Consider the following 14,477-nt stretch of genomic DNA (forward strand, 5'->3'; position numbering starts at 1 on the left):
GCTAGCTGGCTGGGGAGTCTGGGCAGGGGGCACAGGCGGGGGAGGGGAGACCTGTGCTACGGGAAGGGCCCGTCACCGGGCTTGGGAAGCCATCAGAGGGTTTTAAGGGGGAAGTGAAATGAGCAGCTGTATGTTTTTAAAAAGAACTTTTAAAGCGAGGCGCTATCTTCGCTGAGGAAAGTGAAGTCCAGGGTCCTGTGCTAGCTCCCCAGCGAAGCCCCAGGCCTTTCACAGATTCGGGCTCCACCTCTGGGGCATGTTCCCTACCCGGATCAAGGGTGACCCTCCAGCTGCCCTGACTAGGGCTAGCGGGGTCTGTTCCTCGCACACACACAGGACCCCATTACGTGGCCAATGGCAGCTTCTTGCCTGAGCAGTCCAGTCAGTTCTCACTGGCTGCAGACCCAAACGGGCCTCAGCCTGGCAGGTGCCAGGTGAGCCGGGCCAGGCGGAAGTGGTCGCGGCCCCACCCAGGCCGTGGGGGCTGGCGGGGTGGGTGGGAGCGGTAGCTTTCTCTGGCTCACTCCCAGGCCTCTGCCCAGAAAGGGGTTCCCAGGTTCAGCTGGAAGAAGAGATACTGAGGCCTCCTCCCAGCTTTCTCGGGCTGCCCTCTCCTCTGCAGGGCCCTCAGGATACTGTGCGGGGCACCCCCACTCCTGCCCCAGCTGGTCCTGCATCGGGCCAGCTCCCTGGGCTGCCTCCTCCTCCAGCGAGGGGCCCGGTGGTGGTGCTGCGGCGGCGGAGGCGGATCGGCTGTCGTCCAAGGGGTGCTGAGTCCCTAAATGAGAGAGGATCTGGTTCTGGGGACCCCCTACGGGGCTTCTGGGGCAAGGAGACCTGGGAAGAGCGTGGGTGGCTCCCCCCTGCAGCTGCTGGGACGGTGCCTGGGCCCGGCCAGCGCGCGGGCGCGGGGGCAGCGGGGCCTGGAATGCCGCCCTCTGCGTGGCCCTGCCCCCACTTCCGCCCAGGGCATCTGGCCCACACCTGGCTTCTATTAGGAAAACCGCTGTTGGCGGCCAGGGTCGGTGTGAGCCGAGGGGCCGGCGGCGGGGAGGCCTTCAGGGAGCACCTTCTCCTGAGAGTCTCCTTCCCACTAGCGGGGGCTGTGCTGGGGGTGGAGGAAGGAGTCACGGCCCTGTGTCTGGCCTCTGCCCTCCTTGCTCCCGTGACCTTCCCCCAGAGCCAGGGGGGCTGAGCAGGGAACAAGGGGGTCAGTCCTCCCTCCACTGCCTGCCTTGGTTTTATCTCTGGAGTCCTGAGCTGGAAGCACCCCTCTTCTGTGTCCAGATGGCTCTTATGAGCAGTTACTATGGCCCAGGCCTTGGCAGACAGGACCCTCTCCACCCTCGCAGTCTGTCCTGGGGCATTTCTGCCCAGGGTGTCCAGCTGAGTGGCAGAGGCAGGCTGGACCTGTCTGGCTTCAGAGCCCCCGGCCCCGCTGCTGTCCCTTCTCTTGCCAGAGCCAAGGAGGGGGTTGTCGAGGTCCTGAAGCTATGGGGCCAGGGAGTAGCAGCCTGAGGCTGAGGAGGCACCCTTGTCAGGAGTAGAAGGGGCGCCAGGTCAAGCCCTCTGACCTCTGGTGTGTGCAGGCAGGCCGTGCCCTCTGATCACCCCCACACATCTGGTGGGCTCTGTGGGGACAGCCTCTGGAACCCCATAATCAGTTTGGCTGAGTAGGGGCTGGTCAGGTAGTGAAAGGAGCCCAGCTGCCCCGCCCCACACCGGAAGTGTTACCGTGGCGACAGGGAGATTTGGCTGCACCCCAGCTGGAATGCAGGGTATGCGCCTGTTCCTGCACCCCTGCACCTCTGTGCTGGGCAGGAGCTACCAGGCCTCACCCCTCCTGCTCTCTTTTTGAGTCAAGGTCTGGGGGGGGGACTGGGGAACTGAGCGCATGGCCTGCTGCCTGTCTGATGGCCCTCCCTTGTGAGAGAAACCCCGTGGTCTGGACTGCACACCCCAGGTTACCTCCACCAGCCCCCCAGGCTGCTCAGTGCCGGGGCTGGGGCTGCGTGACAGCAGGGTGCTGGGTTCTAGCTACAGCCCCCCTCCCCGCCCAGGAGATAGAGAATCTGGGCATCTGGAGAGTGCGCCCCTCCTCCCCAAGTTCTGCTGAGGTCAGCAAGAAGAACTTGCCAGTTTTGAAAATGAAAATCACTCCAGTGATCTGGGGCTAGGAAGGGAAGGGGCTTCCGGTGCCCCCCCCCCCCCCCCCCCCGGCTGACAGAGCAGGGTGTGCCCGCAGCAGGCGCCACTGGGCTCAACCTGAGCTCTTCCCTGTCCCAACTCCCCTGCCGCCCTCCTGCCCTCTGAGGCTGAGAGGCACGGCCAGGGCCTCCAGGGAGCAGGCCCCCAGCTCTGCAGCACTGCCCTGCCCAGAGGCCCGCCCCCCCCACCACCAGCAGCTTGTGCAGGGGTGTCTACTGGCAGCCGGAGGTCCCGGAGTGGCCAGGGCCCAGCACTCCACCGGGCCTGGCCTGTGGCTGTGGCTCTGTGGGGGTGTTCTTGCCTGTCACCCTCGTGGGTGGGGACCCTGACAGGAGGCTGAGCACTTCGCCAGTGTTGACACTTATGCCCCCAGGATCCTCCCCAGCGGGTCCTCCTGCCAGAGAACGCTACAGGGAGGGAAACCGAGGCAGGGAGCCCTTCACATGGCCGAGAGTGCCACCCTCCGTGTTCCTCCTGGCCCCTTCGCGGACATGTGACCAATTGTCACAGCCGAGTCCTTCCGTCCAGTCACCGCTGCTCCCCCAGCGTGTTTCGTGCGAGCCAGGGGCCACACAGTGTTGTGTGGGCAGCTGGGGCGCTCCTGTTGTGGAAGGAGAGATGAGGGGGCGTCCTGCCTCGTGGAGTCCGACGCCCACAATCCGCACGCCACCTGTTGGGGTGGCCTGGCAGGACCCGGCTGAACCGGGGTGTGCAGAGGCCTTGGGGGCCATCCGGTTTGCTGCCCGCACAGGGCCAGTTGCCCACCGGGCACTTCGGACTGACCAAATCAGGGTGCCAGGGCCGGGGCTGACCCTCGCCCTGACCCACAGTCCCTCTTGCCTGGCACGAGGGGTGCAGGGCCCTAGTTCTCAGGCTCCAGCCCGACTTCCTGTGCTGGCCTTGACTGGGTGGGAAGAGAGCAGTGAGAAAAGCCCCTTGAACGACACGGAGTGTTTCCAACCGTCTCCCACGCTGGGGTCAGCCTCCAAGGGCTGGGGAGGGGGCGCGGGGCCAGCTCCTCGCCGCGGCTCCCTCCCTCATTCACTCCCAAGGAGATCGTGGGAAGCTTGGAGGAAGCTGGCCACAGCTGGGGGGGGGGGGGAGCTATTTTTGGTAACCGGGTCTTTAGTCTCAGGCTCCAGGGGCGGGGGGTGACTGGGAGGGAGCCGTTCGCATTTCCTCCGGCCCCCTCGGTTCCCCCTGCCTGGGCCCAGGGGGACCAGGCCGCCCGCGGTGTGACCTCGCCTCTCCTCCCCAGCCCACGAGGCCTTCCTGCTGGCAGCCCCGGCACCACGGGAGAGCGGAGGGGTGGCTGCTCTGCCCTCTCCAGGGACTGTCCCCAGAGCTGGCCCAGGCCCTGGCTGGCCCCTGGCAGCGTCCGAGGAGGCAGAAATGCTCATAATCCCTCGATTTGCACAGGGCTTTGCGGGCGGCCTGTTGGGAAGTAGGCGGCCATCGTGTGCCCCACTCATAAGAGAGCAGTGAGCTTCCGGGAGCCCACAGGGTCCCCAGAGCCGGGGCGGTGGCTCGTGACTGAGCACCGCCTCCAGGACACCTGTGGGCGAGCAGGGCAGGTGGGTGGCGAGCAGGATGGGCCATGAGCCCAGCCTGGGGCGGGCGGCCCAGTGGGTTCAGGCCGCCCCTGTTGCCCTCAGGTGGCTCAGCACTTCTCTTGTGTCCCCCAGAGCACTCAGGCCCATGAGAACAACCGGGACGTCCGGCTGGTGTGGACAGGCACCCAGGAGCACCTCGTGTCCACTGGGTTCAACCAGGTAGGGAACTCTGGATGCACCACCCCAAGGGCGGGGACAAGGCCCACTGGTCAGCTCCATGCTGTCCATATACGGCTGTGTGTGCAGCCGGGTGTCAGGGCCCCAGGGGACAGGCCGCTGAGAACGGGCAGATTCCATTTGCAATAGCTAAGCCCGACCCTGGGAACTGTGGTGGCCCCACAGGGACCAGAGACCGCGGAGGGCCCGCCCCTGCCCCTTTTCCCCTCGGGTTCATGAAGGGGAGGGCATGACCCAAGCTCCCTCCCTGAAGTGACTTCCTGCCCCGCTCCCCGCACTGTGCTGCTGTGGGGCATGTGACTCGGTGCCAGGCTTTGCCCTTGGGCCCAGGGTTCCTAGGGAGGCCGGGGCTGGGCTGAAGAATGGCCGCCCCAGCCTCTCTGAGCCCTCCCCGCCCTCCCTGCAGATGCGTGAGCGCGAAGTGAGACTCTGGGACACCAGGCACTTCTCCAGCGCCCTCACCTCCCTGACCCTGGACACGGCGCCCGGGTAGGAGTGGCCGCGTGCTGGGATAGGCCGGGGTGGAGGGCCGGGAGGATGGGCCCTGCGGGGCACCTCCAGGTTCCGTTGGGAGGCCGCTCAGAGTGGGGGGGTGAAGCTGCGGGGGCGTGGCAGGGGTCGCCAGAGTGGTCAGAGGTGCCAGAGCTGGGCCGTGAGGTCCTTGCAGAAGCAGCTTGTGTCCAGGACCCTCGACTCCCCAGCAGGCGTGGCGAGGTGGCCCCACCGCCTGGCAGAAGCTGGCTACCCACCTGTCCCACGTGGCCAGAGCAGCCCCGGCGCAGGGCAGGGTCACGGCTGGGGCCGCACAGGTGCGGCTTGGTGTAAGGGGCTGGACCCGGAGAATGTGCGAATGTACTTGGTTTTGCTGGGCCTGGGGGCCGGTGAGTGGTGAGGTGGATGTGGGTGCTGGGGATAGATGGGCTGGCAGGCTGGAGTGCAGGTGGCTGAGGGGACAGACTTGGACAGGCACCCTCTGAGGCCCCAGGACGTGCGGCTCGGGAGGGTGAGTGCCCAGCTGGGGATGCACAGCTCTTGTCCAAGCTCCCTCCAAGCCGCATCCGAGGGTCAGAGCCGGGAGGGCCGCGGGCTTGGCTCTCACCATTCTCTCCCGTTTCGCCACGGCACAGGCATGGAGGGCATAGGGCCTACCCTGCTCGCGGGTCTGCGAGGGCAGGAGGCTGAATGCCGGGAGAGCTCCTGCCAGGCTGTTCCCTGGTGAGACTCTGGGACACCAGGGGAGCCCGCGATGGCAGTGGGGCTCCACTCTTAACCCCTTTCATGGCACAGGGACAGACTGGGGGCTGGCAAGGTCCATTTTGCAGATGGGAAAGGGGAGCCCGCGCGAGACCCAGTGCCCCTCTCAGAACATGGGCCCAGGCCCCCAGGTGTCGGTGCGATCAGAGCTCCGGGACATCCTGGCTCCGTGTCCAGTACCCACTCCTGGCCCTGATGCCTTTCTGGCATCTGGCCCTCGGCCCTCCCCAGGCCGCAGTCTCTTCTCCTCAGGCCCCCGGCAGAGGTGGCCTTGGAGGGAGCTGGCCCAACCTGACCAGGGACCAGAGCCAGCCATCAAGTGCTCCTCCGCCCACCACTTCCTGCCTTCCAGGCTTGCTCTGTCCCCTCCCCCAGGAGCCATCCGCAGCCCAGCCCTAGTGTGGCCCCGGGAGGAGTTAACGATGCCCAGACCCCACGGTGCCACCGGCCAAGGCTGACCCTGTAATTACAGCAGTTAAGAATAGCCTCCCAGGGCCAGCGAGGCCTGGAATGTCTCAGATCACTCCCAGATGGGCGGCCAGCCCGGTGTCCCGCCCCCTCCAGCCCTCAGCCCTGGTGCCACCGGCAGGCCTCCACCCTTGGCAGAGGGACCGGGACCCTCCAGCCCTCTGCAAAGCTGGTGGGCGCCAGGAATGTGTGCCAGCCTCTGGCCTCCTGGAGCCAAACCCCCCCTCCCCAGCCCCAGGGGTGTCGGGGCTGCCGAGTGAACTGGGCTGGAGCTGAAAAATGCGCAGGGTGTCCGCGGTGGGCACAGCCGGCGGGAGGAGGTGGGAGGAGGTGGCCGTCTCCACGGCACTCCTCAGAAGCGGCTCTGGCAGATCTCTGGCTCCATCCTGGGGAACGGGGCATGCTTTCAGAGGCCAGAGGGCTGGGGTCAGGCACAGGCACTTTCCACCTCTCCAAGGAGCCCTGGGACGTCCCTCCTGGGGCCTGTCGGGCTGCCCCCTCTGTTCTCCCTGCCACCCGTCTCTGTAAGGTCACCTCCTTTAAGAGGAGCTGGGCCCCTGTAGAAAGAGCAGGGCCTTGGGGTCCTGTCTGTAACACTGACCCAGGAGCGGGCCCCCTGGGGCTGCCAGGACCTACACTTGGCAGAGAGGAGGTGGGGTGCGAAGGAACACCAGGCCCGGCTGATACTGACACCCCCCTCCACCAGCCGTGGCGTTGTCAGGCACCTGGGGGGGGGTGTGTGTGCTGAGGGCCTGCCCTTGAGGCTGAGGGAAACCTGCTCGCTGAACGCTGAACGGTCAGCTGTGTCAGCGCTGCAGACAGACGGGCGTTTTCTCTCCTCCTTCCCCAAGGGGTGCTTGGTCACCCCAGCAGCAATACCATGCAGGGTGGCTAGGGTCCCCGTGTCTGCTTCACACCAAGGTATCTACCTCTGGCCAGACACCCACCCCGAGGCCTAGCCACTGGCCAGAGGCTCCACACCCCAGCACATTGCCTGGAGATTGGGGCTCCCCTCTGCTCCTGGTGGCTTTTGCTGCTCGTGACAGCCCAGCCCTCTGGTGGCTGGCCACCCCAGTCTGGCCCAGGGTGGGGTGTTGGGGTCCTGTCCCCATCTGCACAAGCTGGCCTTAAAGTCCCTTCTGCAGAGGGCAGTGGGGCCTGGCAACCTCATGGCTTAGGGCCTGCCGCCGGGAGGACGTGAGAGGAGCTGGCATCTCCCCACGTGGCCCCTGGGCCTGCAGGATCGCCCTGGCGGGGCTGCATATTGACTGGGCCCTCCTTTCGGTCCCTGGGCCTCCCTCCTCCGGCCCCTGATCCAATGGGACAACCAAACTTCTCTTCTGGGAGGGCTGGCGTGAGCAGCCAGCCCCATTTTGGGGTCCCTTCACCCCACTGCCGACCCACTAGGTTTGGCTTCGTAGTGAAAACATTTATGTAGCAGCGGCCGCAGGCCCACAATGGCCCCTTTGATGGGGCTGCAGAGGGGGAGGGCAGGCCTCACCATAGCTGCTCCCCTAATGGGCCCCAGGCCTGCAGGAAGCCCACCTGGGCCGCGGCCGCCACCTCAGGAAGACGGGGCCCCACCCAGGCCCGCTGCCCGCCCGACCCACGCCTGCCTCCTCCCTTCTCGTGCCAGAACCCTCAGCAGCCGCTAATTGATTCCAGAGCCTCGCGTGGCCAGGCCTGACTCGGCGCTGACACCAACGCCCCTATTCACAGCGCCTGCTCCCCAGACCTGGCTGGGATGCCTCCTTCCCCCAGTGGGGTGAGGCTGGGGCGGAGGGCCAGTGACCCCTGACCCACGGAGGAACCTGGGCCTGGGGCTCGGGCAGGCTGGCTCCAGGTTTGCAGGGCCTCTCCTTGGCCCCATGCCCACCTCCCCTCCACCCCCAGGAGCATAGGGAAAGCTGCTGTATTTGTCACTGTCCCCAAGTTCCCAGCCAGAGCTGAGCTCGGCCTCCCTCGCCCTGCCCCCATCACGGCCCTCGGCCTTCCTGGAAAACACTCCCACTTCCGGGGTTTCTGGAAAGCCCGGGCACATCCCACGTGCAGGGAGTGAAGGGACATCGCCAGGCCTCTGCCGGCCAAAGTCGACCTTTGGTCTTGTCCCTGGGCTGCCTGCCCCGACTCTGCCCCTCTGTCCTCACCCCAAGGAGGTTCCTGCCATTAGAGCTCCAGCCTGAGCCGCGGCGCCTGGGCGGGGTCCTCCAGGAGCTCCCCCGGAGGGAGGCAGGTGGCCCGAGGAGACCCTCCCAGCCTCTTACTGGGGGCCAGTGGCTCTTGCTGGTAGGAGTTGGGCCAGTGGGGAGAGGCTGCCCCCTGCTCCTGCCCGTGAGCCGGATGCCTGGGCCGGCCCCACTGCGGCAGCCCCGAGCCTGGGAGGCCGGTAGGGAGTGGGCTCATGCCGGTGTCCATACCCCCAAGTCTCCTCTCCACCTGCACCCAGGCACTCTGGGGCCGGGCCAGAGAAACCCCCGTCTCATTTTATCTTTTATTTTTCTTACAAAAGGCCTTCATATCATTGTTTGTCTTACAAAAACCAGTCCTTGTCTGAAATTGAAAAACACTTTCCCAGAAAAAATGGGAAGGGACCTCATAAATACAGTCTGAGAGCAAAGCAAGACGGCTTGTCCTAGAGTGTCTTTCTTTCCAGTTTCTTTTGTTCCTCGGTTTCCTTGGGCCGGGGCCGCACGGCCATGCCCAGCCCCACTCCCTCCGCTCTCCGGGTGCTTCCTTCACTGGCCCCGGAGTCTCCTTGGGGCTGGGGTGCCTGGCCGCCCAGGGCCTGTGTTACCGGCACACGGCCCCCGGTATTGCACGTGGCAGAGGACGGGCCAGCGCTGTCTTCATAGGCACTTGGGCCTGGGGGACCTGAGAGGTCATCGCCTGGGTGCCCAAGGTCCACCGTGGGCAGGCACACGCTTCGGTCACGCCCCCCAGTGCGTCCTCGTTGCGGGAACTGAGAACTTCCTTGGTCTGGCAGCAGGAGGGCGCTGGCCGGTCCAGCAGGGCTGAAAGCCCAGGCCTCAGCGGGCCCATCACTCGAGGGCTTAGATGTAGGGCTTAGCCGGAAGGGGCCCCTGGGGGCAGGACCCTGGGTAGCCCATGAGTGGCACTTCACATTCAGGCCCTCCGGGCAGGGCCTCCCCACAGCCCTCAGTCACCTTGGGGCCTGGCTCCAGGGGAGCCTTCACCCCCTCCAGCTCCAGGGGCCCAGCCCCCGGCCCTACCTGCCCTTTGCCTTGGGCTGCAGCCGCTGCGGCCCGCCCCCGCCGCACACAGTAGGCTGCCCCTACGGCAGCCAGTGCTGCCAGGAGCACCGCGGCCAGGGCAGGCGCGATGAGGAGTGGCAGGTTGCCCTCGCGGGCCTGGGTGACCGGGGCGTGGTTGGAACGAACAGCGGGGGGCGTGCGGCCCTCCCCGCAGGCCTCTTCGCCCTCAGGCTCCCTCCCGGCCCCCAGAGGCCTGACGCAAATGGAGTAGGTGGCGTTGGGCCGCAGCTGCGTGACCGTGTACTCCGCCAGCGAGGCAGGCAGCCGCAGCGTCACTGGCCGCTTGTCGGGGCCCGACAGGTTGCGGTACGTAAGGCGGAGGCCCCTGACCTGCACTGCGCTGTCCTGCAGGAAGCGCTGTAGCCCGACCCGCAGGGATGTGGGGCTGGCGGGCTCGATGCCGAGGGGCAAGGGCTGGGGTGGCCGCGGGGCAGCTGGGGCAGGGCTGGGCCTCGGGCCCTGCCTGACCAGGCTCTCGCAGTACAGGCCCACAAAGCCCTCAGGGCACAGGCACTCAGGGTGGTGCTGCGCCCCCAGGTGGCAGGTGCCCCCGTTGAGGCAGGTGGACATTGGGCAGTCCTGGGGCCGGGGGGCAGGCCCCACGGTGGGCGGGGCGATGGGCGGTAGGCTGGGGGCCTCGGTGGCAGGCTCAGTGGGGCTGAGCCAGGTGGGAGCCACGGTGGACGGCGGCGGCGTGGGCTCTCCCGTCACGGGCCTTGTGGTAGGCGCGGTGGCTGTGGTGGTGGTGGTGGCTGGGCAGCCGAAGTCGGCATAGTCGAGGTCCAGGAGCAGCCGACCGGCGTTCTTGGGTGGGAAGTGGCAGCGTGTCTCCTCAGGGCTGGCCAGGGCCACGTGGCTGTCCCGCACCCACGGGCCAAACCAGCTCAGGGGGCACACACAGTTGAAGGGGTTGCGGGCAGCCGCCAGGACCCGCAGGCGGGGGAAGAGGCCGGAGAGCTCATGTGGCAGGGCCTTCAGGCTCAGGTTGCTCAGGTCCAGCTCCTGCAGGGCGGCCAGGCCAGCCAGGTCCTCGGGCCGCAGCTGGGCAATGCGGGTGTTGCCGGCCAGCCACAGGCGCGTCAGGCCCCGCAGGCCCCGGATGGCAGGCGGCACGCGCTCCAGCTGATTGTCAGACACGTCCAGGTCATGGAGGTTGCGCAGGCGGCCCAAGAGCCCCTCGTCCAGCCCCCGCAGCCCCAGGCCGGCCAGCCGCAGTGCCTCCACGTTAGCTGTGTCCAGGGCGCCGGGCTCCAGGGCCAGGAGGGGGTTGTGGCTGAGGTCAAGTAGCAGCAGGTGCGGCAGGCGCAGCGGGGGCAGCGCTCGCAGCTCGTTGTCCTGCAGTTTGAGCTCCAGCAGGCGGCCCAGCGCATCAAAGGCGCCAGGCTGGATGTGGCGGATGCGGTTCTTGCCCAGGTAGAGGCGCTCCAGGCGGCCCAGGCCGCGGAAGGTCTCGTTGGTGATCTCACGCAGCCGGTTGGCCGTCAGGTCCAGGTTGCTTAGGTTGGCGAGTGGCTGGAACACCCCGCCGGGCAGGTTGGCGATCTGGTTCTGCGACAGGTCCAGGAACTGCAGGCCCGGTAGGCCGGCAAAGCTGCTGGAGTCTAGTGTGGTGATGCCGTTCTCGAAGACGTACAGCCTGGCCGTGTCGGGCAGCACGTCGTGGGGCACCGTGGTCGCCTGGCGGGCGGTGCAGAAGACCGTCTGAGGCTGGCTGCACTGGCAGCCGGATGGGCAGCCTTGCGCCCCAGGCCTTGGGGCCAGCAGCAGCGGCAGCAGCAGCAGCAGGGGTGGAGAGATCTTGGGGTGCATCTTTTGGCTCCTGGCAGCAGAGAGGACAGACAAGAGACTATGAGTCAGGGGGCCCAGGGACGTGGGGGGGGGGACAGCACACCAAGAGGGATGGAGAAGGGAATTCCCAGCCCTGTCCCAGCGGCTCACCCCACCAACAGCACAGATGAGTCAGCTCCCCAGCTGTCAGCACAGCCCCATCCCGCCGTCACACCCCCCCCACCCCACCCCCGCCAGCGTCAGTCTATATGTCGTGCGCTGTCAGGGTCCAGCGGGTGGAGGCATGCAGAGGGGCTGGGCCCCCCAACAGTGACCATGAAGAGCCCCCTCCGCCCTAACTGCGGGCCCCGGCCACTCTGTGCTCGGAGAGAGCATGTGGTCCAAAACACACGGCTCTGCGGCCCCTCTGCGAGGCGTCGGTTGCAGGAGGACGGCGGGTCTTGCAGCGGCCGCCCCTCCTGCCGCGTCTGGGAGATGGAGTGGGCAGTGGGCCCAGCGCGTAAGCAGAGAAGCTGGCTGCCCGGGCCGCCGGCCCTGCCGCCACGCTCCGCGTCCTCCGAGTGAGCAGAGACCGCGGCGGGAAGACTTCACATGGAAACTATGGGGTCGGTGTTTTTCCACTTGTGAAGTCAGACCTGCCCGGGAGGGAGCTGTGGGCCTGTGGGGCGCGGGCGGGGAAGTTCTTAGGGGAGCGGCAGAGAGGCTGGTGCCATTAGCAGGTGTCCCACCTGGGTCGGGGCGCGGGGGGGGGGGGGGGGGCTAGTATCCTGACCCCCACCTCTGAGTCATGTCACAGAACCCCAGGCTGGCCAGGGCTCTGGTGGCCGCAGGGCATTGTGAGGCCTGGAGACGCCACAGAGGTTCATTCACCCACTGATTCTTGGGGTCGGCTCCGGACACTGAGAAAGGGGACCCTCGCCCTCCCCACATGCCAGCACCACTAGGCCGTTAGCACCTCGCTTTGTCCTGTCCACCCATCCCACAGCTGCTCCCATCACTCCCAGATGCCGGAAGAAGGGGCTCCCCGAGGTGCAGGGAAATGTGAGCCGGAGCCAGGCCTTAACCACGTCCAGGTGGGGCTGGCCTGCGTGTGATGGGCCAGGTGGGGGCAGCTCCGTGCTGTAGCCAGACCTGCCCCGGGCAGAATGGGCCACAGCTCAGGCCTCCGTGGCCCCGGCCCTGGGGGCAGCCCAGGGGCCACCCCCGCAGCAGTCCTCAAGCTCTGGACCCCTAGAAGTCCCCAGGAGGATAGCACCCCGCCCCCTCCAGGCGCCACCGGCTCACACAAGGGCCTTTTGTGCTGAGCTCTGCCTCCCCTCCCCCTACACTGGCTGGCTGGCCAGGGAGCCATGCAGCCTGGGCAGGTAATACAGCACCCCCCAACCCCCACCCCAGCCTGCGCCTGCCCCTCCCCCGACAAGGGCTCCTGATGTGTGAGGCAGAGGAGGGTGGGTGGTCCCTCCAAGGACCGAGTCACAGGGGAGCCCACCGGTGTTGGGTGTGGGCCCACTAAAGGCCTGTCACCTAGGCTCTGTCCCTCCAGTGTCCCTGCTGCCACCAGCCTCTGCTTCCTCTCCAAAGCCCCCTCTAGTTGCCACAAAGCCTGCCCTTAAGGGGCCAGCTGGGGGCCTTCCCAGACCCCGAGCTGGTGTTCGGGCTGCCTGGCTGCTTCCTGAGGTGGAGACACTCATCTGTCTGCTCTCCCGTGTCCAGAGCCCACTTTGCTCCCCTCTGCAGGGTGGATGGCCTCCCGGGCCTCAGGTGGCTCTCCTACCAAAACCCTGAGGCCTTATGTGCCCCCAGCCCTGCCCACTCTGCCCCAAGGGGCTCCCTGCACCCCACCCTGGCCACCTCCCCCCCGCCACACACACACCCCCGCCCGCTCCGCCCTCACTGACTCAGAGACACGGTGCAGCCTGGCTTCCAGATGTGGACTGCGAGCGACCCCCGCCCCCCACGTGGACAGGGAGCCGCCTCCCCCTGAATCACCCCTCTGGGCGGGCAGGCGGGGTCAGGAAGGGAGCAGCCAGGCTCCGGGTGGGAGGGGCCCTCCACGTGGCCAGCCTGGCCACCCCTGCGGCTCCACTCCCCCGGGCCTCGTAGAAGGTCATGGTTAAGAGCTCCGCTCGGTCAGGCAGCCCCGGGCCAGGCATCGCACTGTGAGCACAGACAGGCTTTCTCTCAGCGCCTCCCTGTCATCCGTCACTCCTGCCTTTCAGATCCAGCACCTCGCAGGACCCTGAGCTCGGTGCCCTCGGCGGCCAGGGGCTCTCTCCCCATTCGGCACGGAGGAGGGGGACCCTGGGCTCTGGACTCCACATCCACTAACCCTTGAGCCAGCACAGCCCTTGCGGGGAAGGGGCTGGTGCTGTGGGTCTCGGGCACAGAGGGCAAGCTGGCTGGTTCCGTGGGGACAGGGTCAGAACCAGAGCCTATCGGGGTCCCGAAATGAAGGGTGAGCCCCTCAGCCTCAGCCCCATCCATGGCCGGCAGGGAGTCTGCACTGAAGCTTTGGAAACGCCACATGGGGGGCTGGCAGCTCTGAGCTCTGCGATCAGACGGCCCCCAGCGGGGCCCAGGGGCTAGGGCTGACAGGAGTGGACAGGCGTGGGGTACCAGGGGGCAGAGCCAAGCTCAGGTCCATGCCCTGCCCCTCAGCGGCCTCCCAAGCGCCCTCAACAGCAGGTCTTGGCCCCTCTACAGCCCTGCCTCACTCAGGAGCCGCTCTGGGCCCCCACGGGTGTGGTCCTGTGTTGTTGCTTTAAAATGGGAAGTTCTTTAACAAATTTGGGAGCAATTCAGCCTCTCTGGGTGCTTGTTGTGTGTGTGTGTGTGTGTGTGTGTGTGTGTGTGTACACGTGCATGCGCGCACATGTGTGCCTTGAGCATGGGGGTTCTTCTGGGGGGCACGGCTGCGCGGAACATCCCCAATGGCTACAGCAGCTCCACAGGACCTGGGGTTTGGCCTCTGACCTGCCGATGACAGGCAGGCAGGTGGGACCCATCCTCTGCAAAGGGTGCAGGGAGAGCCCTGGAGGCAGCTCTGGATTTGGGGGGGTGGACTCAGTGAGGGCCCGGGCCATCCCTCCTCTGCCTGTACTCATGCTGCCCCACAGTGGGGCGGAGGTAGAGGCTTGGGCTCTACTGCTGGCCTTGCTGCCCTCCGGGAGGCAGCTACTGGATGGGGCTCTGAGGTCCAGCCGCCGGCATCACACTCTGGCTGCACAATGGCCTGGCCACCAGCCCTTCACCTAGGCCCCAACTGTGGAGTGGGGGGCTGGTGACGGCCCCTGCTTCAGGGGCTATGCTTTGTGCCTGGAGTCTGAGTGGTCAGAGCCAGCAGGGGCGTCATGTGGAAAAAAACCTGAGGCCCTCCTGCTGCCTGGCTCAAGGGTGTCAGAGAGCAAGAGGACTCCGTGCTAGGTTCTGCATAGACAGGAGAGGACAGCAGGAGGGGCTGGAGAGGGTATCCTGGGGGCAGGGGAGCTTCCTTCTGGTTCTGTAAGGAGGCACAGGGAGCGAGCTGCCCTCTGGCTGCCGGCGCGTGACCTCTGGGTGAGGGAGCAGAGGGAGGGGCTCTGGGAGAAGTAGTCATCTTGGCTCTCAGGGGGCAGAGGGTGCCCCCACCCACTCCCAAGGGTGGGACACGCCTGGAGGCACCCACACAGGCCCCGGATCAGACAGGGCTGGTGGGTGA

General features: G+C 66.7%; 2 protein-coding genes across 2 annotated transcripts in view; one reads left to right on the plus strand and one right to left on the minus strand.

Moving 5' to 3' along the window:
* LOC311181205 (coronin-7) overlaps positions 1-14,477 on the plus strand; it is a gene marked incomplete at its 5' end in the record, with an annotated part of 48,373 nt that overhangs the window by 17,791 nt on the left and 16,105 nt on the right. The window contains 2 exons of the mRNA XM_084249513.1: positions 3,894-3,980; positions 4,405-4,487. Of these exons, the coding sequence (XP_084105639.1) occupies positions 3,894-3,980; positions 4,405-4,487 (170 nt within the window). The remainder of the gene's footprint in view (positions 1-3,893; positions 3,981-4,404; positions 4,488-14,477) is intronic.
* VASN (vasorin) lies at positions 8,771-10,810 on the minus strand (the record flags this gene model as incomplete). Its single annotated transcript, XM_084249514.1, has 1 exon — positions 8,771-10,810. The coding sequence occupies exon 1, from the start codon at positions 10,799-10,801 to the stop codon at positions 8,771-8,773; it is 2,031 nt and encodes a 676-aa protein (XP_084105640.1). The 5' UTR covers positions 10,802-10,810.

The sequence above is a fragment of the Talpa europaea genome, assembly GCF_964194135.1.
Source record: "Talpa europaea genome assembly, chromosome: 12".
NCBI lineage: Eukaryota > Metazoa > Chordata > Mammalia > Eulipotyphla > Talpidae > Talpa > Talpa europaea.